Genomic DNA, 22,452 nt, shown 5'->3' on the forward strand with positions numbered 1-22,452 from the left:
TACGTTTGCATATGTGCAATTTTCTTCAATACTTATGAATGGCCCACTCTAATTTTTTCACAGGTTGTTAAGAATATGGTAGGCAATAAAATATATGAAAATGAGCCAAATCGAAGGTGACGTGTTTTTTGCTTTTTCAATATTTGTGCTTAAGAACAGAGTTAAGCAAATTTCAAGGTCATATATTTAAGTAGGTGCAATTCTAAACAAATGCTTAGGAAATTACCTAAACATTAAGGTTTATTTCATTCAAATCAAACAAGTACAACCAAAGTTATGGTCGTTCAAAAATATAAAGATGCAACATTTTGTAAAAATTTGATGCCCTATATTTAGAAGACCTGTGGTCAGAATGTGCAAAAAACATCAATGTAATGTCCGGGGCCACACAGGAACTCGCTCACAAATCTATAATGAAATCGCTGATGGTAAGGTGCAAAACAGCCGATTTTTGTTCGATTTGACGTGGAATGCCCCAGGTGACGGCTCAGCGCACCGGCCCGGAGATATTGATCGGCCGCGGTGAGATCAGGCAATCGTCCCACTCGGCCAGCGCCGCAGGTCCGGCCGACCGGTATTGCCAACTCCGAAACGGCGCTGTGGGCGGCTCTCTCAAAGCGTTCCGCCTTCCCGTACACGGCTGCAGTCCACACCGACTGCCGACCGGCCTAATACGACAACGTTAACGAATAACGAAACAGCGGCACATCCACGGGCCGAGCATTTCAATGCCCTATCCTCCTGAATCCGCTAGCAACTGTGGTCGAGTGTGTTCGGGCCTGGAACGGAAGGAAGCCACTCGCTGGTGCGGCCGAGAGTGGACCAGTTAATCTCACGGCACTGCCGGGCGGCACGCGCCGTATGCCCGGCGGCGCCGTTCCGATGGAAAGTCCGGCACCGCTGCATCCGTCTGTACTCTGTATTGACCACGGCTGGCGGCGAGTTCCCGTCGGACCGACCGCCGCGCCCCGGGCGAACCTCCCGGTCCGGGGCCTGCCAGCGGCCTGTGTGGGCCTGTGTTCCTGAATCCGCCCAGAGTTCTCCACACCAGCCCGCGGCATACCACCTCCAGCCTCCTCCCTTCGCGGAACAGTTCTCGAGGTTTCATCACTCTCCTGAACTACTGGATAATGAGTTCTATTTCAGCCCTCGTTCCGCCTGAGACTGCCGAGTATCGCCACACCCGGAGGTCTCACCCGCGGGCTGGTGAGGACGCAGGGATCTCCGTCTGGACTCTGAACTGGGCTCCCCGAGGGCGCTACAGGCCCCTCCACGAGTCATGTGGACTATCCGCTGAAATACTGGCTGACAGCAACACACCTCACTGGCGGATCCAGGCTTGCGTTTTGGAGGGGGGGGGGGGCAACTCATGCAGGAACCAAACCTAGGGTAGCCCCTTTCCTGTGTTCTCATCGGATTTAGGGCACTTATTTTTCGTCAGAGCCCTGACACTATGGATATTTTTTTTTTCTAAAACTAAAAAGAAAAATATATAAATGGTAGCCCACCCGACCCATGCCTTTATATTACTTTGTAAACACTTACCATTGCTTTTGTCGACCAGTTAACCCGCTTCCAGTCAGTGCTTGGGTCCCTTTGCGGGCCTGGAAGTGGTAAAACACCCCCCGTCTAACTCGGCTCCTGGGCCACGCACTGATTGAACTATGTTTCATTATCGTTTGGGGGAGGGGGCAAACGGTCCACTTTAGGCCTCTGGGAAGGGGGCATGACCCTAAATGCCCCCTCCCTGGATCCGCCAGTATAAGAGACCATTGGAGCTGCAGTTGGGTACCTCAGACGTCAGGGTACGCCCTCAGATGTACATATAGGACTCGCATGGAGACCTCTTATGCTATAGTGGACTGAAAGGACCCAAAGGAGCCTGTCTAGGGCTCCCGGAGATAGACGTGGGCCCTCAGGAGCCCGCCAGAGCCCCCAATGAGGGATAAGTGAGGGATACCAAGTGCCTGCAATTGCATATTGCATAAGCCATAACGCCTTCACAAATCAATATATATTATGTATCAGTGGCAGATCCAAGGGGGGCCACATGGGTCATGACCCCCTTGGTACGCCCGCGGGAACCACAGGTCTGTCAGGGGCACCACCGGCCTAGCAGGGACACCACCAGCCCGCCAGGGGTACCACAGGCCTAGCAAGGGCACCACGGGCCTGTGAGGGGCCCCACAGGCTTGTCAGGGGCACCCCAGGTCTGTCACAGACACCAGAGACCTGCCAGGGGCGCCGCCGGCCTCGCAGGGGCACCATGGACCAGTCAGGGGCACCAGAGGCCTAGCAGGGGTACCACAGGCCTTACAGGGGCACCACCGGCCTTGCAGGGGCACCTTGGGCCTGTCAGGGGCACCGCAGTCCTGTCAGGGCCCAGGGGCACCAGCGGCCTAGCAGGGGCGCCACAGGCCTGCCAGGGGCACCACCGGTCTAGCAGGGGTACCATGGGCCTGTCAGGGGCCCCACCGGCCTCGCACGGGCACCACCGGCCTCGCAGGCATCACGGCATCACGCAGGGGCACCTTGGGCCTGTCGGGGGCATCACGGGCCTGTTGGGGGCACTTTAGGCTTGTCAGGGGCACCACAGTCCTGTCAGGTCCCAGGGGCATCAGCAGCCTAGCAGGGGCACCCTAGGCCCGCCAGAGGCACCACAGGCCTGCCAGGGTCCAGGGGCACCACGGGCCTGTCAGGGGCACCTCAGGCTCCCGTGCCCCCCCCCGGATCCGCCAGTGATGCGACACCACGCGAAACACCGCCAACTACCAGCTGCCGCGCCATAAACACGTGCCAACAACAGTCTTTTTTGAAGGTCAACTCCGCTCGCGCAACTTTTGACTGAACCTCACTGCTACCATATTGCTTCCATATTATGCTGTGGAAAGGTTTACTTCACCAAGTGGCTAAAAACCTCTATCAACGTATATTTTCTTAGCATTTTTTTTCTGACGTTTTTTTTTTTGGGGGGGGGGGGCAAACAGGCCACTTTCGGCCTTTGGGGGGGGGGGGGCATGGCCCCCGTGGCCCCCCTGGATCCGCCAGTGACACACATCATGGACAACTATGTGCAGCCGTTTTTCCACATCCCACCGACAAAAGGACGGCACACATCCTAAGACTATGACGCAGCCGTTCCTGTCCCACTCTAGCCTGCGGTGGAGTGGTCTCAGCCATTCCTGTCTCGCCGCTCAGCCGGCCCATCCACTCACGGACCAGCACAGTCCGCGGCCGTCCTTCGGAGTCCCTGGCGGCACAGCGCGGCGGTCCCCGGGGGCCGGCACACAGCGGCGCACGTCCAAATAGACCTCTGGCGAGATAAGTTCGGCGCCGACCGAAGTTGGCGGGCGGAGCGGGCCGGCTGCTCCCTGCGCCACCGACGGTGCAGAGCATTGCCTGAGCTGGTCTGTCTGAGCTCTGCCTGAGCATTGGCTCCTCTACCCGAAGAGTGATGAAGAAACACGAACTCAGAGGTCCTCCCACATCATTTTCTTTCAACAAGTGTGTGACTGTGAGGTGAATCTATCACCCCGCCCCCTAACTCGCCTTTCAGTACTATATAGGACGAAACCGTCTCGGTGAAACAGAAACTGAAGTTCATTTCTCGCTGCGGCCGAGTACTCTATCCGGATCACCCACCCTGACCTCACTCCCCGCTTCCAGCTGCTGGGGGAGCTGCCCACAGGGGGTTATTACGGCGATGACTTCCACGGAAGTCGTCTTTATCTCGTTCAGATGGGACGCCATCAGTCTCCTGGTTGGGGCCAGGCGCCCACTGGCTGGGCAGTGTGGTCTGTAGTGACCCCACCAACTCCGCCGGAACCGCGGTCAAACCGGCTATACTAGACCCCCGAATCCAGATCATACACTGAACAACTACAAAAAAGTGTTTTCTGGATTATATCGCCTTGTTCCTACCGGACGTCCGTTGGCGATAGAATAACTCGGACCTAAAAATGCGGCAAATTTACCGGTCTTTTTGCTTCATTTCTCAGGTCACCATACGGCGGGCTAAGGACAGGGTGCGCTCACGAGACGCGGCTGAGGGTGCGTGTGCTCAATTTGAGACGGTATGAGGGCGGACTGCGGTACTCACTTTGAGACGCGGCTGAGTGTGCTCGACCCGGCCACCTCGCTGCTCTCGATGTCCAGGTGCTGCGGGTCCAGCACCGTCAGGAAGTTCTCCTGCGGAGGGTCGGAGAGGGAGGACGTGTGGTCAGAAACCGCACGGACAGAGCACGGCCGATATTCAGCACGGCGGCGGGAAACTCGGCATATCAGCAGCTGCATAAGCCCACATATGTACGCCATATTTCCCGTTCTTCAAAGAACATGGTGTTAAATTTAATGCCTTACCGTATACAATATGCTACGAAGGACAAATCAAGCTGCTGAAAATATTTACACTTGATAAAAAGCAGGTCAGTCAATCTCCCTCCAGGCGCACCTAAGTCACTTCCCCTCCCTTTTCCCGTCACACACGACACGCCTTTTCCGCTGCCCCTCCCCCCCCCTCCCAGTGCCGCGCTCACGGCTAGACCACCGCCCCTATCCCTTCCCGTCACTCACGGCGTCAGCGCGGCAGGTGACGTGCGCCATCTGCCTGCAGAGTGTGCGCAGAAACTGCTCCTTCTGCACGTCCTCGGAGCTGATGGTGAACGTGTAGTGGCGCTCCTTCAGCTCCTGGTTGCTCCGGCAGATCAGCGTGAACACGTTGTGACACTCTGCCGGAGAGAGGGACGGGGAGAGGGGGAGTCAGTGGAGGAGAGGACGCGCACGGGGGTGTGACCGACCAGACCCGAGCGGTGTGTTTGGGGGGAGTGTCAGGTTAGAAGCCCACTGAACGGCCCACTGAACACATTGTGGAGTAATGTTTCGTGGCTCTGGACAGTTAAAAAAGTGCGCTGTAAACGTGTCCTGCGAGATCTAGCAAGCTCAACAACTAATTTACATAGATCAACGGTAATAACTTAGCTGCTGAGGGTATGGTAGTACTTACTCAGCACCTGGCCAACAAACGCCAATAAGCAAAGCTGCAGTCTAGTTCAGTATTCGTTTCTCAATAACGATGCCACTAAAAATGATGCAGACCCGGCGGAGACTGTGACTCGGTTCCTCACGGGGCAGGTGCGGGTTTAGGGTGGCTCATACCGGGACTGATGCCAGTGTGAGGAGCGAGGAGTGGTACCTGAGAGGAGCGAGGACTCGGACGAGGCCGCCGACACCAGGCTGGCAAAGGAGACCGAGGAGAGGCGCCGGCCGGCGGCGGAGCGTCCGCCCCACGCCGCCGCCTTACCCTCCGTCTCGCGGATGTCCACCACGCGCTTGATGTGCGCCAGCGGCATCAGCTCCACGTGCTTGTACGGCTTGAAGGAGCGCGCCGCCGCCTGCAAACTGACGGCCGACGGCGAGCGCAGCGAGTTGTACCGCGCCCGCTTCTTACACACCTGGAGAGACAGAGACATACAGTGAGACACAGCAGAGACATAACAGCCCGACGGCGAGCGCAGAGAGTTGTACCGCGCCCGCTTCTTACACACCTGGAGAGATACAGAGACATACAGTGAGACGCAACAGAGAGACATAGCAGCCTGACGGCGAGCGCAGCGAGTTGTAACGCGCCCGCTTCTTACACACCTGGAGAGACAGAGAGATATGAAGATATACATAATAAATAATAGTGTAATTATATAGCAGAGACGTAAAGTCAGAAGCTGACTGTTGTTCTTCATTTGGGGCTTGAGGACCGACTACTAAGGTCATTTTGCGCCCATCCATCAGGAGGTGACTGGGGAACTTCCAACGAAGCCTCAGGTTAGAAGCGCATGGCGGGAGCAGCTCTCCAACATACAGGGTAACGCAGACAGACGGCACGCACCTCCCCGCAGCTATGCGACCAAATCGGCCTGACACTCCGGCACGCCATCTCGGGCGGTGGCAGGCGGACCGCAGCGGGGCTGACGGCAACTACCTACGTCCCAGAGCGCATACCGGTGGGATCGAGTACGCTGTGGGCTACACCACCAATCGATCGACACATTCAATATCCACATTGCACGTCGACGGCCCGGGCGAGGCTGCAGCACAATGCACGCAGGTCCAAAGGGGAGGCCGTACGACGCCGGCGCCGAGTGCAGCAGCGGCGTCACCCGAAGCGCGCGCTCCGTTTATATCCGAAGGTTGGGACTTTTCAATTAGACAATCACTATTCTTTAGAATTGTGATTTTCTATTGAAAATCCCAACCTGAGCTACCTCTCTAGGGGGGTGTTTAGCGTTTCGGCCGCGATTTTGGTCATTTTGATCGCCGCCGAAACGGCACGGTAGAATTTCTTGCCATTTTCAGCGTTTGGTCCCGTACCGGCACGCCATCTCGGGCGGTGGCAGGCGGACCGCAGCGGGGCTGACGGCAACTACCTACGTCCCAGAGCGCATACCGGTGGGATCGAGTACGCTGTGGGCTACACCACCAATCGATCGACACATTCAATATCCACATTGCACGTCGACGGCCCGGGCGAGGCTGCAGCACAATGCACGCAGGTCCAAAGGGGAGGCCGTACGACGCCGGCGCCGAGTGCAGCAGCGGCGTCACCCGAAGCGCGCGCTCCGTTTATATCCGAAGGTTGGGACTTTTCAATTAAGAACAATCACTATTCTTTAGAATTGTGATTTTCTATTGAAAATCCCAACCTGAGCTACCTCTCTAGGGGGGTGTTTAGCGTTTCTGCCGCGATTTGGGACATTTTGATCGCCGCCGAAACGGCACGGTAGAATTTCTTGCCATTTTCAGCGTTTGGTCCCGTATCGGGGAGCTACCGGCTGGCATCGGTCGCTTGAAATATAATTAACCCGTTTTGGGGTAATCGGCACGTGCATTTTCCCATAGGGTTAACATGGGGGAAAATTGGAAATTCGATTTGCGAAAAATTTCGTCAATTATATTTGCTGATATTTTTAGGGTCGGATCTCGGGCTGGCACCCCAACTGACGGTGGTAATTATTTAAAATATAATTGACAAAATTTCGGGTAATCGTCACAAACAGTTACCCCATGTTGAGCCTATGGCGAATTCGAAAAATTATTTTCAAATCGATTTTGCAAAAAATTTCCACGTTAGATTTTGAAAATGTTCCAATATGTTGTGCCCCGGGGTGTCGGCTACCACACGGTATGGGTCAGATATGGGGCGATTGAAAAGCACGTGCCACGTGCAAACGTGTTTGATGGGGTAACCTCCGGGAAAATCCGACATTGGCCAACTGGGGGTCCTATGGCGTGGAAACCACTCCACCTAGCGACACCAAATAAGTGCAGCCGGTGAGCAGATGAGTCCAGCTTGTCCCACTAGTGGTTACGTGGCGCACGTGCTATTGCACGTGCCGTGGCACGAGGTCAATTTTTGTGCTTAAATACACCAACGTTGTTAAATGCAAGGAATGGGGGAAATGGCCGTCAGGCCGTCAGTTTTTATCATAGGGTCGATCTGAAAACGGGTATAGACACAAAATGAAAAGGCCTAAAAAACTGCTATCTCGGATTTTTTGCAAAATGAAAAATTTAAAATTCTGGGGAAATTTTATATTCGAAAGGTAAAATTTCCCTAAATTTTCCCGTTTTTCAAGTTTAGCCGTCCACTGTTCAGAGACGGTGACACCGGCCGGGGTCATCTTTTACATGCCGATGGCCACTTATATTGGTCATGACGTGGCGTGAGCCGTTAAGCTGTCAAAGGTCTGGCACGTGCCACGTGGCCACGTGTTTGAGCCGAGTACCTCCCACATAATGGTGTTTTGTCCAACTGGTGGCCGTATAGCGTGGAAACAGAACCAGCCAAGAACACTAAATTGGGTCAGTCGGTGAGGGGACAGGTCCTGCTTTCATCACCAGTGGTCACGTGGCACACGTGTTCAGCTGGGCTCCTCCTTTGCGGAGATATTTTATCGTGAAATATTCAAACGTCCATAACTTTCTCAAATATGGTCCGATTGGGTTCAAATTTGGTGGGTGGATGAATTGTTAAGCGACATGAACGAATGCGCCATGTTTGTTGCAGTGCGCCACGTTTGTCTCAAAGCGCCATTTTTGCCGCAAAGCGCAGAATGTGCGTAACTTTGTCGAACATTGGACGATTAGGATGCGCTGTAATTAAGGGATGGCTGCTTAAACGGCAGATATGATTGCACCACATTTGCCGCAGGGCGCCATATTTGTCTTAATGCGTCAGTGTTAGCGTTTTTCTTACGGCGGGCGTTTTTTGCGGCGGTGTTTGCGTTTTTTTCGGGGTTTGCGTTTGACGGCGGGCGGCCGTTTTTGCGTTTTTGGCGGTGTTTGCGTTTGGCGGCGGGCGGCTGTTTTTTGTGGCGTTTTGCGGTTGGCGGCGGGCGTGCGTGCGTTGCGGGCGTTTTTTTTTGCGGCGGTGTTTGCGTTTTGTGCGGTTTTTGTGTTTGGCGGCGGGCGGGCGGGCGATGCGGGTGTTTTTGCTGTTTGCGTTTGGCGGCGGGCGGCCGTTTTAGCGGCGGTTTGCGGCGGGCGGCCGTTTTTTGCGGCGTTTTGCGGTTTGCGGCGGGCGACCGTTTTTTGCGGCGTTTTGTGGTTTGCGGCGGGCGGCCGTTTTTTACGGCGTTTTGCGGTTGCCGGCGGCCGGCCGTTATTTGCGGTTAGCGGCGGGCGGTCGTTTTTTGCGGCGTTTAGCGGTTTGCGGCGGGCGGCCGTTTTTGCGGCGTTTTGCGGTTCGCGGCGTGCGGCCGTTTTTTTGCGGCGTTTCGCGGTTGGCGGCGGGCGATGCGGGCGTTTTTTTGCGGCGGCGGTGTTTGCGTTTTTTGCGGTGTTTGTGTTTTGCGGCGGACGCGCGTTTTTTTTGCGGCATTTTGTGCGTTTTTTCTGCGGTTTTCGGCGGGCGGGCGATTGTTTGTTTGCGAAGTTTGCGTTGGCGTTTTAGGCGTGCGTTTTGCGCGTTTTGCGGTGTTTGCGTTTGGTGGCGGGCGGGCGGGCGGTTTTTCACAATTAAAGTCCCAACCTTCGGATCCGCAGTGCTGTTCGACAAGCGCTGCCCGGGCCTATCCGAAGGTTGGGACTTTTCAATTAAGAACAATCACTATTCTTTAGAATTGTGATTTTCTATTGAAAATCCCAACCTGAGCTACCTCTCTAGGGGGGTGTTTAGCGTTTCTGCCGCGATTTGGGACATTTTGATCGCCGCCGAAACGGCACGGTAGAATTTCTTGCCATTTTCAGCGTTTGGTCCCGTATCGGGGAGCTACCGGCTGGCATCGGTCGCTTGAAATATAATTAACCCGTTTTGGGGTAATCGGCACGTGCATTTTCCCATAGGGTTAACATGGGGGAAAATTGGAAATTCGATTTGCGAAAAATTTCGTCAATTATATTTGCTGATATTTTTAGGGTCGGATCTCGGGCTGGCACCCCAACTGACGGTGGTAATTATTTAAAATATAATTGACAAAATTTCGGGTAATCGTCACAAACAGTTACCCCATGTTGAGCCTATGGCGAATTCGAAAAATTATTTTCAAATCGATTTTGCAAAAAATTTCCACGTTAGATTTTGAAAATGTTCCAATATGTTGTGCCCCGGGGTGTCGGCTACCACACGGTATGGGTCAGATATGGGGCGATTGAAAAGCACGTGCCACGTGCAAACGTGTTTGATGGGGTAACCTCCGGGAAAATCCGACATTGGCCAACTGGGGGTCCTATGGCGTGGAAACCACTCCACCTAGCGACACCAAATAAGTGCAGCCGGTGAGCAGATGAGTCCAGCTTGTCCCACTAGTGGTTACGTGGCGCACGTGCTATTGCACGTGCCGTGGCACGAGGTCAATTTTTGTGCTTAAATACACCAACGTTGTTAAATGCAAGGAATGGGGGAAATGGCCGTCAGGCCGTCAGTTTTTTATCATAGGGTCGATCTGAAAACGGGTATAGACACAAAATGAAAAGGCCTAAAAAACTGCTATCTCGGATTTTTTGCAAAATGAAAAATTTAAAATTCTGGGGAAATTTTATATTCGAAAGGTAAAATTTCCCTAAATTTTCCCGTTTTTTCAAGTTTAGCCGTCCACTGTTCAGAGACGGTGACACCGGCCGGGGTCATCTTTTACATGCCGATGGCCACTTATATTGGTCATGACGTGGCGTGAGCCGTTAAGCTGTCAAAGGTCTGGCACGTGCCACGTGGCCACGTGTTTGAGCCGAGTACCTCCCACATAATGGTGTTTTGTCCAACTGGTGGCCGTATAGCGTGGAAACAGAACCAGCCAAGAACACTAAATTGGGTCAGTCGGTGAGGGGACAGGTCCTGCTTTCATCACCAGTGGTCACGTGGCACACGTGTTCAGCTGGGCTCCTCCTTTGCGGAGATATTTTATCGTGAAATATTCAAACGTCCATAACTTTCTCAAATATGGTCCGATTGGGTTCAAATTTGGTGGGTGGATGAATTGTTAAGCGACATGAACGAATGCGCCATGTTTGTTGCAGTGCGCCACGTTTGTCTCAAAGCGCCATTTTTGCCGCAAAGCGCAGAATGTGCGTAACTTTGTCGAACATTGGACGATTAGGATGCGCTGTAATTAAGGGATGGCTGCTTAAACGGCAGATATGATTGCACCACATTTGCCGCAGGGCGCCATATTTGTCTTAATGCGTCAGTGTTAGCGTTTTTCTTACGGCGGGCGTTTTTTGCGGCGGTGTTTGCGTTTTTTTCGGGGTTTGCGTTTGACGGCGGGCGGCCGTTTTTGCGTTTTTGGCGGTGTTTGCGTTTGGCGGCGGGCGGCTGTTTTTTTGCGGCGTTTTGCGGTTGGCGGCGGGCGTGCGTGCGTTGCGGGCGTTTTTTTTTGCGGCGGTGTTTGCGTTTTGTGCGGTTTTTGTGTTTGGCGGCGGGCGGGCGGGCGATGCGGGTGTTTTTGCTGTTTGCGTTTGGCGGCGGGCGGCCGTTTTAGCGGCGGTTTGCGGCGGGCGGCCGTTTTTTGCGGCGTTTTGCGGTTTGCGGCGGGCGACCGTTTTTTGCGGCGTTTTGTGGTTTGCGGCGGGCGGCCGTTTTTTACGGCGTTTTGCGGTTGCCGGCGGCCGGCCGTTATTTGCGGTTAGCGGCGGGCGGTCGTTTTTTGCGGCGTTTAGCGGTTTGCGGCGGGCGGCCGTTTTTGCGGCGTTTTGCGGTTCGCGGCGTGCGGCCGTTTTTTTGCGGCGTTTCGCGGTTGGCGGCGGGCGATGCGGGCGTTTTTTTGCGGCGGCGGTGTTTGCGTTTTTTTTGCGGTGTTTGTGTTTTGCGGCGGACGCGCGTTTTTTTTGCGGCATTTTGTGCGTTTTTTCTGCGGTTTTCGGCGGGCGGGCGATTGTTTGTTTGCGAAGTTTGCGTTGGCGTTTTAGGCGTGCGTTTTGCGCGTTTTGCGGTGTTTGCGTTTGGTGGCGGGCGGGCGGGCGGTTTTTCACAATTAAAGTCCCAACCTTCGGATCCGCAGTGCTGTTCGACAAGCGCTGCCCGGGCCTATCCGAAGGTTGGGACTTTTCAATTAAGAACAATCACTATTCTTTAGAATTGTGATTTTCTATTGAAAATCCCAACCTGAGCTACCTCTCTAGGGGGGTGTTTAGCGTTTCTGCCGCGATTTGGGACATTTTGATCGCCGCCGAAACGGCACGGTAGAATTTCTTGCCATTTTCAGCGTTTGGTCCCGTATCGGGGAGCTACCGGCTGGCATCGGTCGCTTGAAATATAATTAACCCGTTTTGGGGTAATCGGCACGTGCATTTTCCCATAGGGTTAACATGGGGGAAAATTGGAAATTCGATTTGCGAAAAATTTCGTCAATTATATTTGCTGATATTTTTAGGGTCGGATCTCGGGCTGGCACCCCAACTGACGGTGGTAATTATTTAAAATATAATTGACAAAATTTCGGGTAATCGTCACAAACAGTTACCCCATGTTGAGCCTATGGCGAATTCGAAAAATTATTTTCAAATCGATTTTGCAAAAAATTTCCACGTTAGATTTTGAAAATGTTCCAATATGTTGTGCCCCGGGGTGTCGGCTACCACACGGTATGGGTCAGATATGGGGCGATTGAAAAGCACGTGCCACGTGCAAACGTGTTTGATGGGGTAACCTCCGGGAAAATCCGACATTGGCCAACTGGGGGTCCTATGGCGTGGAAACCACTCCACCTAGCGACACCAAATAAGTGCAGCCGGTGAGCAGATGAGTCCAGCTTGTCCCACTAGTGGTTACGTGGCGCACGTGCTATTGCACGTGCCGTGGCACGAGGTCAATTTTTGTGCTTAAATACACCAACGTTGTTAAATGCAAGGAATGGGGGAAATGGCCGTCAGGCCGTCAGTTTTTTTCATAGGGTCGATCTGAAAACGGGTATAGACACAAAATGAAAAGGCCTAAAAAACTGCTATCTCGGATTTTTTGCAAAATGAAAAATTTAAAATTCTGGGGAAATTTTATATTCGAAAGGTAAAATTTCCCTAAATTTTCCCGTTTTTCAAGTTTAGCCGTCCACTGTTCAGAGACGGTGACACCGGCCGGGGTCATCTTTTACATGCCGATGGCCACTTATATTGGTCATGACGTGGCGTGAGCCGTTAAGCTGTCAAAGGTCTGGCACGTGCCACGTGGCCACGTGTTTGAGCCGAGTACCTCCCACATAATGGTGTTTTGTCCAACTGGTGGCCGTATAGCGTGGAAACAGAACCAGCCAAGAACACTAAATTGGGTCAGTCGGTGAGGGGACAGGTCCTGCTTTCATCACCAGTGGTCACGTGGCACACGTGTTCAGCTGGGCTCCTCCTTTGCGGAGATATTTTATCGTGAAATATTCAAACGTCCATAACTTTCTCAAATATGGTCCGATTGGGTTCAAATTTGGTGGGTGGATGAATTGTTAAGCGACATGAACGAATGCGCCATGTTTGTTGCAGTGCGCCACGTTTGTCTCAAAGCGCCATTTTTGCCGCAAAGCGCAGAATGTGCGTAACTTTGTCGAACATTGGACGATTAGGATGCGCTGTAATTAAGGGATGGCTGCTTAAACGGCAGATATGATTGCACCACATTTGCCGCAGGGCGCCATATTTGTCTTAATGCGTCAGTGTTAGCGTTTTTCTTACGGCGGGCGTTTTTTGCGGCGGTGTTTGCGTTTTTTTCGGGGTTTGCGTTTGACGGCGGGCGGCCGTTTTTGCGTTTTTGGCGGTGTTTGCGTTTGGCGGCGGGCGGCTGTTTTTTGTGGCGTTTTGCGGTTGGCGGCGGGCGTGCGTGCGTTGCGGGCGTTTTTTTTTGCGGCGGTGTTTGCGTTTTGTGCGGTTTTTGTGTTTGGCGGCGGGCGGGCGGGCGATGCGGGTGTTTTTGCTGTTTGCGTTTGGCGGCGGGCGGCCGTTTTAGCGGCGGTTTGCGGCGGGCGGCCGTTTTTTGCGGCGTTTTGCGGTTTGCGGCGGGCGACCGTTTTTTGCGGCGTTTTGTGGTTTGCGGCGGGCGGCCGTTTTTTACGGCGTTTTGCGGTTGCCGGCGGCCGGCCGTTATTTGCGGTTAGCGGCGGGCGGTCGTTTTTTGCGGCGTTTAGCGGTTTGCGGCGGGCGGCCGTTTTTGCGGCGTTTTGCGGTTCGCGGCGTGCGGCCGTTTTTTTTGCGGCGTTTCGCGGTTGGCGGCGGGCGATGCGGGCGTTTTTTTGCGGCGGCGGTGTTTGCGTTTTTTGCGGTGTTTGTGTTTTGCGGCGGACGCGCGTTTTTTTGCGGCATTTTGTGCGTTTTTTCTGCGGTTTTCGGCGGGCGGGCGATTGTTTGTTTGCGAAGTTTGCGTTGGCGTTTTAGGCGTGCGTTTTGCGCGTTTTGCGGTGTTTGCGTTTGGTGGCGGGCGGGCGGGCGGTTTTTCACAATTAAAGTCCCAACCTTCGGATCCGCAGTGCTGTTCGACAAGCGCTGCCCGGGCCTATCCGAAGGTTGGGACTTTTCAATTAAGAACAATCACTATTCTTTAGAATTGTGATTTTCTATTGAAAATCCCAACCTGAGCTACCTCTCTAGGGGGGTGTTTAGCGTTTCTGCCGCGATTTGGGACATTTTGATCGCCGCCGAAACGGCACGGTAGAATTTCTTGCCATTTTCAGCGTTTGGTCCCGTATCGGGGAGCTACCGGCTGGCATCGGTCGCTTGAAATATAATTAACCCGTTTTGGGGTAATCGGCACGTGCATTTTCCCATAGGGTTAACATGGGGGAAAATTGGAAATTCGATTTGCGAAAAATTTCGTCAATTATATTTGCTGATATTTTTAGGGTCGGATCTCGGGCTGGCACCCCAACTGACGGTGGTAATTATTTAAAATATAATTGACAAAATTTCGGGTAATCGTCACAAACAGTTACCCCATGTTGAGCCTATGGCGAATTCGAAAAATTATTTTCAAATCGATTTTGCAAAAAATTTCCACGTTAGATTTTGAAAATGTTCCAATATGTTGTGCCCCGGGGTGTCGGCTACCACACGGTATGGGTCAGATATGGGGCGATTGAAAAGCACGTGCCACGTGCAAACGTGTTTGATGGGGTAACCTCCGGGAAAATCCGACATTGGTCAACTGGGGGTAATATGGCGTGGTAACCACTCCACCTAGCGACACCAAATCAACGCAGTCGGTGAGCAGATGAGTCCAGCTTGTCGCACTAGTGGTAACGTGGCGCACGTGCTATTGCACGTGCCGTGGCACGGGGTCAATTTTGGTGCTTAAATATACTAGCATTGTGAAATGCAAGGAATGGGGGAAATAGCCGTCAGGCCGTCAGTTTTTATGATAGGGTCGATCTGAAAACGGCTATAGGCACAAAATGAAGGGGGCTAAAAAACTGCTATCTCGGATTTTTTGTAAAATGAAAAATTTAAAATTCTGGGGAAATTATACATTCGAAAGGTGAAATTTCCCTAAATTTTCCCGTTTTTCGAGTTCAGCCGTCCACTGTTCAGAGACGGTGACACCGGCCGGGGTCATCTTTTACATGCTGATGGCCACGTCGATGGCTCATCACGTGGCGTGAACGGTGAAGCTATCAGAGGTCCGGCACGTGCCACGTGGCCACGTGTTTGAGTCACGTACCTCCCAGATTATCGTGTGTTTGCCGATTTGTGGCCTTATAGCACGAAAACAGCACAAGCCAGGAACACTGAAATGGTGCAATCAGTGAGGGGACACGTCCTGCTTACACCACCGGTGGTCACGTGGCACACGTGCAAATCTGGGCACCTCCGTTGCGGAGATATTTTATAGTGAAATTTTCAAATATACAAAACTTTGTCAGTTTAAGTCCGATTGGGCTAGAATTTGGTGGGTGGATGAATTGTTAAGGAACATGAACAAATGCGCCACGTTTGTTGCAGTGCGCCACATTTGTCTCAAAGCGCCATTTTTGCCGCAAATCGCAGAATGTGCCTAACTTTGTCGAACATGGGACGAATTAGGAAGCGCTTTGATTGAGGGATGGATGCTTAAACGGCAGATATGAATGCACCACATTTGCCGCAGGGCGCCATATTTGTCTTAATGCGTCAGTGTTAGCGTTTTCCTTACGGCGGGCGTTTTTTGCGGTGTTTGCGCTTGACGGCGGGCGGCCGTTTTTTGCGTTTTTGGCGGTGTTTGCGTTTGGCGGCGGGCGGCCGTTTTTTCGGCGGTTGGTGGCGGGCGGGCGGGTGTTGCGGGCGTTTTTTGCGGCGGTGTTTGAGTTCTTTGCGGTTTTTGTGTTTGGCGGCGGGCGGGCGGGCGATGCGGGTGTTTTTGCGGTGTTTGCGTTTGGCGGCGGGCGGCCGTTTTAGCGGCGGTTTGCGGTGGGTGGCCGTTTCTTTGCGGCGTTTTGCGGTTTTCGGGGGGCGGCCGTTTTTGCGGCGTTTTTGTGGTTTTCGGCGGGCGGCCGTTTTTTTTGCGGCGTTTTCCGGTTGCCGGCGGCCGGGCGTTATTTGCGTTGTTGCGGTTTGCGGCGGGCGGCCGTTTTTTGCGGCGTTTCGCCGTTGGCGGCGGGCGATGCGAGCGTTTTTTTTGTGGCGGCGGTGTTTGCGTTTTTGCGGTGTTTGCGTTTTGCGGCGGAGGGCGTTTTTTGCGGCGTTTTTTTGCGTTTTTCTGCGGTTTTCGGCGGGCGGGCGATTGTTTTTTTTTTGCGAAATTTGCGTTTGCGTTTTGGGCATTTGTTTTGCGGTGTTTGCGGTTTGCGGCGGGCGGGCGGTTTTTCACAATTCAAGTCCCAACCTTCGGATCCCCATAGCTGTTCGACAAGCGCTGCCCGGGCCGCGAGTTACCCAAGTGTGGAACTACAAGTCGATTCTAGGGCTCTGATTGGTGACTTTGGTCGGGGGATGACGCTTATAGCATGACGTCACTCGCGTACTTGACCGGACCAACGGCGCGGCGCAGGCGCGCCGAGCCAACCCAGAGGCTCTCAAACTCAATTGTACAGATTATGCGCATTGAATGGCGAAACTTCGGCGAGTTCGCTTGAGTTTGGAAGCCCCTGCCAGAGAACTGGAGACGGCCGGATTATTTGCTGGACAGTGGGCAGCGCAGATGGCGATTGACGGTGCCAAAAAGATGATAGGGAAAAGGGGTTGAGACTTGAGCAGTGAATTATAAGCCTGTTGCATAGCTGAGTGGTAACTTGTAAAATACTTAAGGTTTGAAGAGATGCAGTGTAGTTTAGCCGACTCAGGGGCATTCTGCCGAGTTATGTAAGGCGGAAGGGTCGCAACTCGCAAGTCGTTTGTTTACATGATTGCCTGATTAAAATGTAAAGCGTACCTAATGTTTAGTTGATAATACAGCGAGGTTGGGCATCTGCTCAATCCATTTCTTCTCTGCAATAGTGCATTCGCCACTGTAAATCATTGTAAGAGGCACTGGGCTGCGCCGCCTGTTAATTATTCCGAAACCACCAGTGAATTGTCACAGTCACTCACAACAATACGAATCGTTCAGTCGTGCGCTGGGGGTCCGCCAAGTTTGAGTGTGCTGCAGAATGCAGACTGGACCGCCGAGAATATAACACTTCCGTCTCCCTGGGCGAGCGGCGCATTGGAGCCGAAGGAAACTGCTTCAGTTTTTTTTTTGTGGGGAAGATACCCATGTTTGAAAATTATGTTCTGGAATAATGCGATAAGGAAAAGGACGGTTTCTTGAATAAAGGGCTGTGGAGAAGAAGCAGATTTTCTCATTTGCTACCCGATACAACGCGAAAAGACGCAAATGTTGCACATTGGGCTTAAAGGGACTATCCCACCTTCTAAAATGTTGTTAAAACCAGTTAAATTGTGCCCGACTTTATAGATTGGATGACCAGGAACACGGTTCTGGCATTTATTTTTCATTAAACATCTTAGGCTTCCCATATTCCAAACACAAACTTTCAAATATGTGACGTCACAGCCCAAAATTACCTCCTTTCCCAGGCCACATTACTGTCATAAAGCTGATTCTTTTTACTCTGTAGGCACCACAACAAAGTTCAGACCAAGTTTTAAGCGATTTTTCAACGAACAAACCCATTTAAATCAGAATGACTAAACGAGGTGACGTCACACTAAGGGTCGCTCCATGTTGAAGATAGGGCCTTGTACAAGGCCCATTTTCAAATGAAGGGAACGAATTTCTTCAACACCAAGAGGCCGCGGGGGTTGCAACCTAGATAGATAGTGGTTTCTGAACCTCGCCGCAAACTTGGCTATCTCAACTCAACCCCATGTTAAAGGTGGGATAGTCCCTTTAATAAGTCTAATAAAAGATAAGGGACTTCGTGAATCATGCCTAACTGACCGCGACCCAGTTATTTGCCACTGCAGGTAGGTACTAGGTAGGTAGATACTCATTTGTAAACAGAGCGTTCCACCAACCTTCGCCAGAAATTCAATCAGCAGTTGCTTATCTTAAAACGTTTGAGTGCACCTAACAACCTTTAAAAATGACGTCCTCCCTTTCAATGGTTCGTTCGAAGACACAAAGCCAGAATCAGCCAAGCAATATCGGAATCCATTGCGCATGTGTCGACTGTCGGATGTGCCCATCCACATAGCATAGCACACACTGCTAAATGCAGGTACGCTCACCTACACATTAGGTATTCGAAGGACTTGATAGCTCATACACATGGAAGAAACGCATGAAATGTGATTAATAGCTGCAGCAGAAGTTTGGCGTCCGATGCCTCTTCGCCAAGTTAAGACCATGCCAATCTCGGCCAGTCTGCCGCCGCGCCGGCACTGGCCGTGGTGTGACGTCATCCGGCCGGCTCGGCGCTGGGTAGTTCCACACTTAGGTAACTCGCGCCCGGGCCTATCCGAAGGTTGGGACTTTTCAATTAGACAATCACTATTCTTTAGAATTGTGATTTTCTATTGAAAATCCCAACCTGAGCTACCTCTCTAGGGGGGTGTTTAGCGTTTCTGCCGCGATTTGGGTCATCTTGATACCCTCGAAAACGGCACGGTAGAATTTCTTGCCATTTTCAGCGTTTGGTCCCGTATCGGGGAGCTACCGGCTGGCATCGGTCGCTTGAAATATAATTAACCCGTTTTGGGGTAATCGGCACGTGCATTTTCCCATAGGGTTAACATGGGGGAAAATTGGAAATTCGATTTGCGAAAAATTTCGTCAATTATATTTGCTGATATTTTTAGGGTCGGATCTCGGGCTGGCACCCCAACTGACGGTGGTAATTATTTAAAATCTAATTGACAAAATTTCGGGTAATCGTCACAAACAGTTACCCCATGTTGAGCCTATGGCGAATTCGAAAAATTATATTCAAATCGATTTTGCAAAAAATTTCCACGTTAGATTTTGAAAATGTTCCAATATGTTGTGCCCTGGGGTGTCGGCTACCACATGGTATGGGTCAGATATGGGGCGATTGAAAAGCACGTGCCACGTGCAAAAGTGTTTGATGGGGTAACCTCCGGGAAAATCCGACATTGGCCTATTTGGGGTTCTATGGCGCGGAAACGACTTCAGCTAGCGACACCAAATCAGTGCAGCCGGTGAGCAGATGAGTCCAGCTTGTCGCACTAGTGGTCACGTGGCGCACGTGCTATTGCACGTGCCGTGGCACGGGGTCAATTTTGGTGCTTAAATATACTAGCATTGTGAAATGCAAGGAATGGGGGAAATAGCCGTCAGGCCGTCAGTTTTTATGATAGGGTCGATCTGAAAACGGGTATAGACACAGACTGAAGGGGGCTAGAAAACTGCTATCTCAGATTTTTCGTAAAATGAAAAATTAAAAATTCTGGGGGAATTATATGTTCGAAAGGTGAAATTTCCCTAAGTTTTCCCGTTTTTCGAGTTTAGCCGTCCACTGTTCAGAGACGGTGACACCGGCCGGGGTCATCTTTTACATGCTGATGGCCACGTCGATGGGTCATCACGTGGCGTGAACGGTGAAGCTATCAGAGGTCCGGCACGTGCCACGTGGCCACGTGTTTGAGTCACGTACCTCCCAGATTATCGTGTGTTTGCCGACTTGTGGCCTTATAGCACGAAAACAGCACAAGCCAGGAACACTGAAATGGTGCAATCAGTGAGGGGACAAGTCCTGCTTGCACCACCGGTGGTCAAGTGGCACACGTGCAAATCTGGGCACCTCCGTTGCGGAGATATTTTATAGTGAAATATTCAAATGTACATAACTTTGTAAGTTTAAGTCCGATTAGGCTAGAATTTGGTGGGTGGATGACATGTTAAGCGACAGGAACGAGTGCGCCACGTTTGTTGCAGTGCGCCATGTTTGTCTCAAAGCGCCATTTTTGTCGCAAATCGCAGAATATGCCTAACTTTGTCGAACATTGGACGATTACTGTGCGCTGTAATTAAGGGATGGCTGCTTAAACGGCAGATATGAATGCACCACATTTGCCGCAGGGCGCCATATTTGTCTTAATGCGTCAGTGTTTGCGTTTTGCCTACGGCGGGCGTTTTTGCGGCGGTGTTTGCGTTTTTTCGGGGTTTGCGTTTGACGGCGGGCGGCTATTTTTGCGTTTTTTTGCGGTGTTTGCGTTTGGCGGCAGGCGGCCGTTTTTTGCGACGTTTTGCGGTTTGCGGCGGGCGGGCGTGCGTTGCGGGCGTTTTTGCGGCGGTGTTTGCGTTTTTTGCGGTTTTTGTGTTTGGCGGCGGGCGGGCGGGCGATGCGGGTGTTTTTGCGTTTGGCGGCGGGCGGCCGTTTTAGCGATGGTTTGCGGCGGGCGGCCGTTTTTTTTTGCGGCGTTTTGTGGTTTGCGGCGGAATGCCGTTTTTAGCGGCGTTTTGCGGTTTGCGGTGGCCGGCCGTTTTTTGCGGCGTTTTGCGGTTGCCGGCGGCCGGCCGTTTTTTGCGGCGTTGCGCGGTTGGAGGCGGGCGATGCGGTTTTTTTTGCGGCGGCTGTGTTTGCGTTTTGCGGCGGACGGGCGTTTTTTTTTGCGGCGTTTTTTTTCTGCGGTTTTCGGCGGGCGGGCGATTGTTTTTTGGCGAAGTTTGCGTTTGCGTTTTGCGGTTTTGCGTTTGGCGGCGGGCGGGCGGTTTTTCACAATTCAAGTCCCAACCTTCGGATCCGCAGTGCTGTTCGACAAGCGCTGCCCGGGCCTATCCGAAGGTTGGGACTTTTCAATTAGACAATCACTATTCTTTAGAATTGTGATTTTCTATTGAAAATCCCAACCTGAGCTACCTCTCTAGGGGGGTGTTTAGCGTTTCTGCCGCGATTTAGGACATTTTGATCGCCGCCGAAACGGCACGGTAGAATTTCTTGCTATTTTTAGCGTTTGGTCCCGTATCGGGGAGCTACCGGCTGGCATCGGTCGCTTGAAATATAATTAACCCGTTTTGGGGTAATCGGCACGTGCATTTTCCCATAGGGTTAACATGGGGGAAAATTGGAAATTCGATTTGCGAAAAATTTCGTCAATTATATTTGCTGATATTTTTAGGGTCGGATCTCGGGCTGGCACCCCAACTGACGGTGGTAATTATTTAAAATATAATTGACAAAATTTCGGGTAATCGTCACAAACAGTTACCCCATGTTGAGCCTATGGCGAATTCGAAAAATTATTTTCAAATCGATTTTGCCAAAAATTTCCACGTTAGATTTTGAAAATGTTCCAATATGTTGTGCCCCGGGGTGTCGGCTACCACATGGTATGGGTCAGATATGGGGCGATTGAAAAGCACGTGCCACGTGCAAACGTGTTTGATGGGGTAACCTCCGGGAAAATCCGACATTGGTCAACTGGGGGTAATATGGCGTGGTAACCACTCCACCTAGCGACACCAAATCAACGCAGTCGGTGAGCAGATGAGTCCAGCTTGTCGCACTAGTGGTAACGTGGCGCACGTGCTATTGCACGTGCCGTGGCACGGGGTCAATTTTGGTGCTTAAATATACTAGCATTGTGAAATGCAAGGAATGGGGGAAATAGCCGTCAGGCCGTCAGTTTTTATGATAGGGTCGATCTGAAAACGGCTATAGGCACAAAATGAAGGGGGCTAAAAAACTGCTATCTCGGATTTTTTGTAAAATGAAAAATTTAAAATTCTGGGGAAATTATACATTCGAAAGGTGAAATTTCCCTAAATTTCCCCGTTTTTCGAGTTTAGCCGTCCACTGTTCAGAGACGGTGACACCGGCCGGGGTCATCTTTTACATGCTGATGGCCACGTCGATGGCTCATCACGTGGCGTGAACGGTGAAGCTATCAGAGGTCCGGCACGTGCCACGTGGCCACGTGTTTGAGTCACGTACCTCCCAGATTATCGTGTGTTTGCCGATTTGTGGCCTTATAGCACGAAAACAGCACAAGCCAGGAACACTGAAATGGTGCAATCAGTGAGGGGACACGTCCTGCTTACACCACCGGTGGTCACGTGGCACACGTGCAAATCTGGGCACCTCCGTTGCGGAGATATTTTATAGTGAAATTTTCAAATATACAAAACTTTGTCAGTTTAAGTCCGATTGGGCTAGAATTTGGTGGGTGGATGAATTGTTAAGGAACATGAACAAATGCGCCACGTTTGTTGCAGTGCGCCACATTTGTCTCAAAGCGCCATTTTTGCCGCAAATCGCAGAATGTGCCTAACTTTGTCGAACATGGGACGAATTAGGAAGCGCTTTGATTGAGGGATGGATGCTTAAACGGCAGATATGAATGCACCACATTTGCCGCAGGGCGCCATATTTGTCTTAATGCGTCAGTGTTAGCGTTTTCCTTACGGCGGGCGTTTTTTGCGGTGTTTGCGCTTGACGGCGGGCGGCCGTTTTTGCGTTTTTGGCGGTGTTTGCGTTTGGCGGCGGGCGGCCGTTTTTTCGGCGGTTGGTGGCGGGCGGGCGGGTGTTGCGGGCGTTTTTTGCGGCGGTGTTTGAGTTCTTTGCGGTTTTTGTGTTTGGCGGCGGGCGGGCGGGCGATGCGGGTGTTTTTGCGGTG

At 52.0% G+C, this 22,452-nt stretch overlaps 1 protein-coding gene across 3 annotated transcripts in view; it reads right to left on the minus strand.

The window, feature by feature from the left end:
• Positions 1-22,452, minus strand: part of LOC122385411 (protein ECT2-like) — a 72,541-nt gene that overhangs the window by 18,798 nt on the left and 31,291 nt on the right. For 2 of the 3 annotated variants that reach the window (XM_043373655.1, XM_043373654.1), the window contains 3 exons: positions 5,300-5,450; positions 4,573-4,727; positions 4,100-4,188 (listed from right to left, as the gene is read on the minus strand). In XM_043373655.1, coding sequence (XP_043229590.1) covers positions 4,100-4,188; positions 4,573-4,727; positions 5,300-5,450 — 395 coding nt within the window. Of the gene's footprint in view, positions 1-4,099; positions 4,189-4,572; positions 4,728-5,191; positions 5,451-22,452 lie in introns of all 3 variants that reach the window. The other variant, XM_043373653.1, reaches the window with a different exon arrangement.

This window comes from Amphibalanus amphitrite, unplaced genomic scaffold, assembly GCF_019059575.1.
Source record: "Amphibalanus amphitrite isolate SeventyFive unplaced genomic scaffold, NRLGWU_Aamphi_draft 000218F_arrow, whole genome shotgun sequence".
Lineage (NCBI taxonomy): Eukaryota > Metazoa > Arthropoda > Thecostraca > Balanomorpha > Balanidae > Amphibalanus > Amphibalanus amphitrite.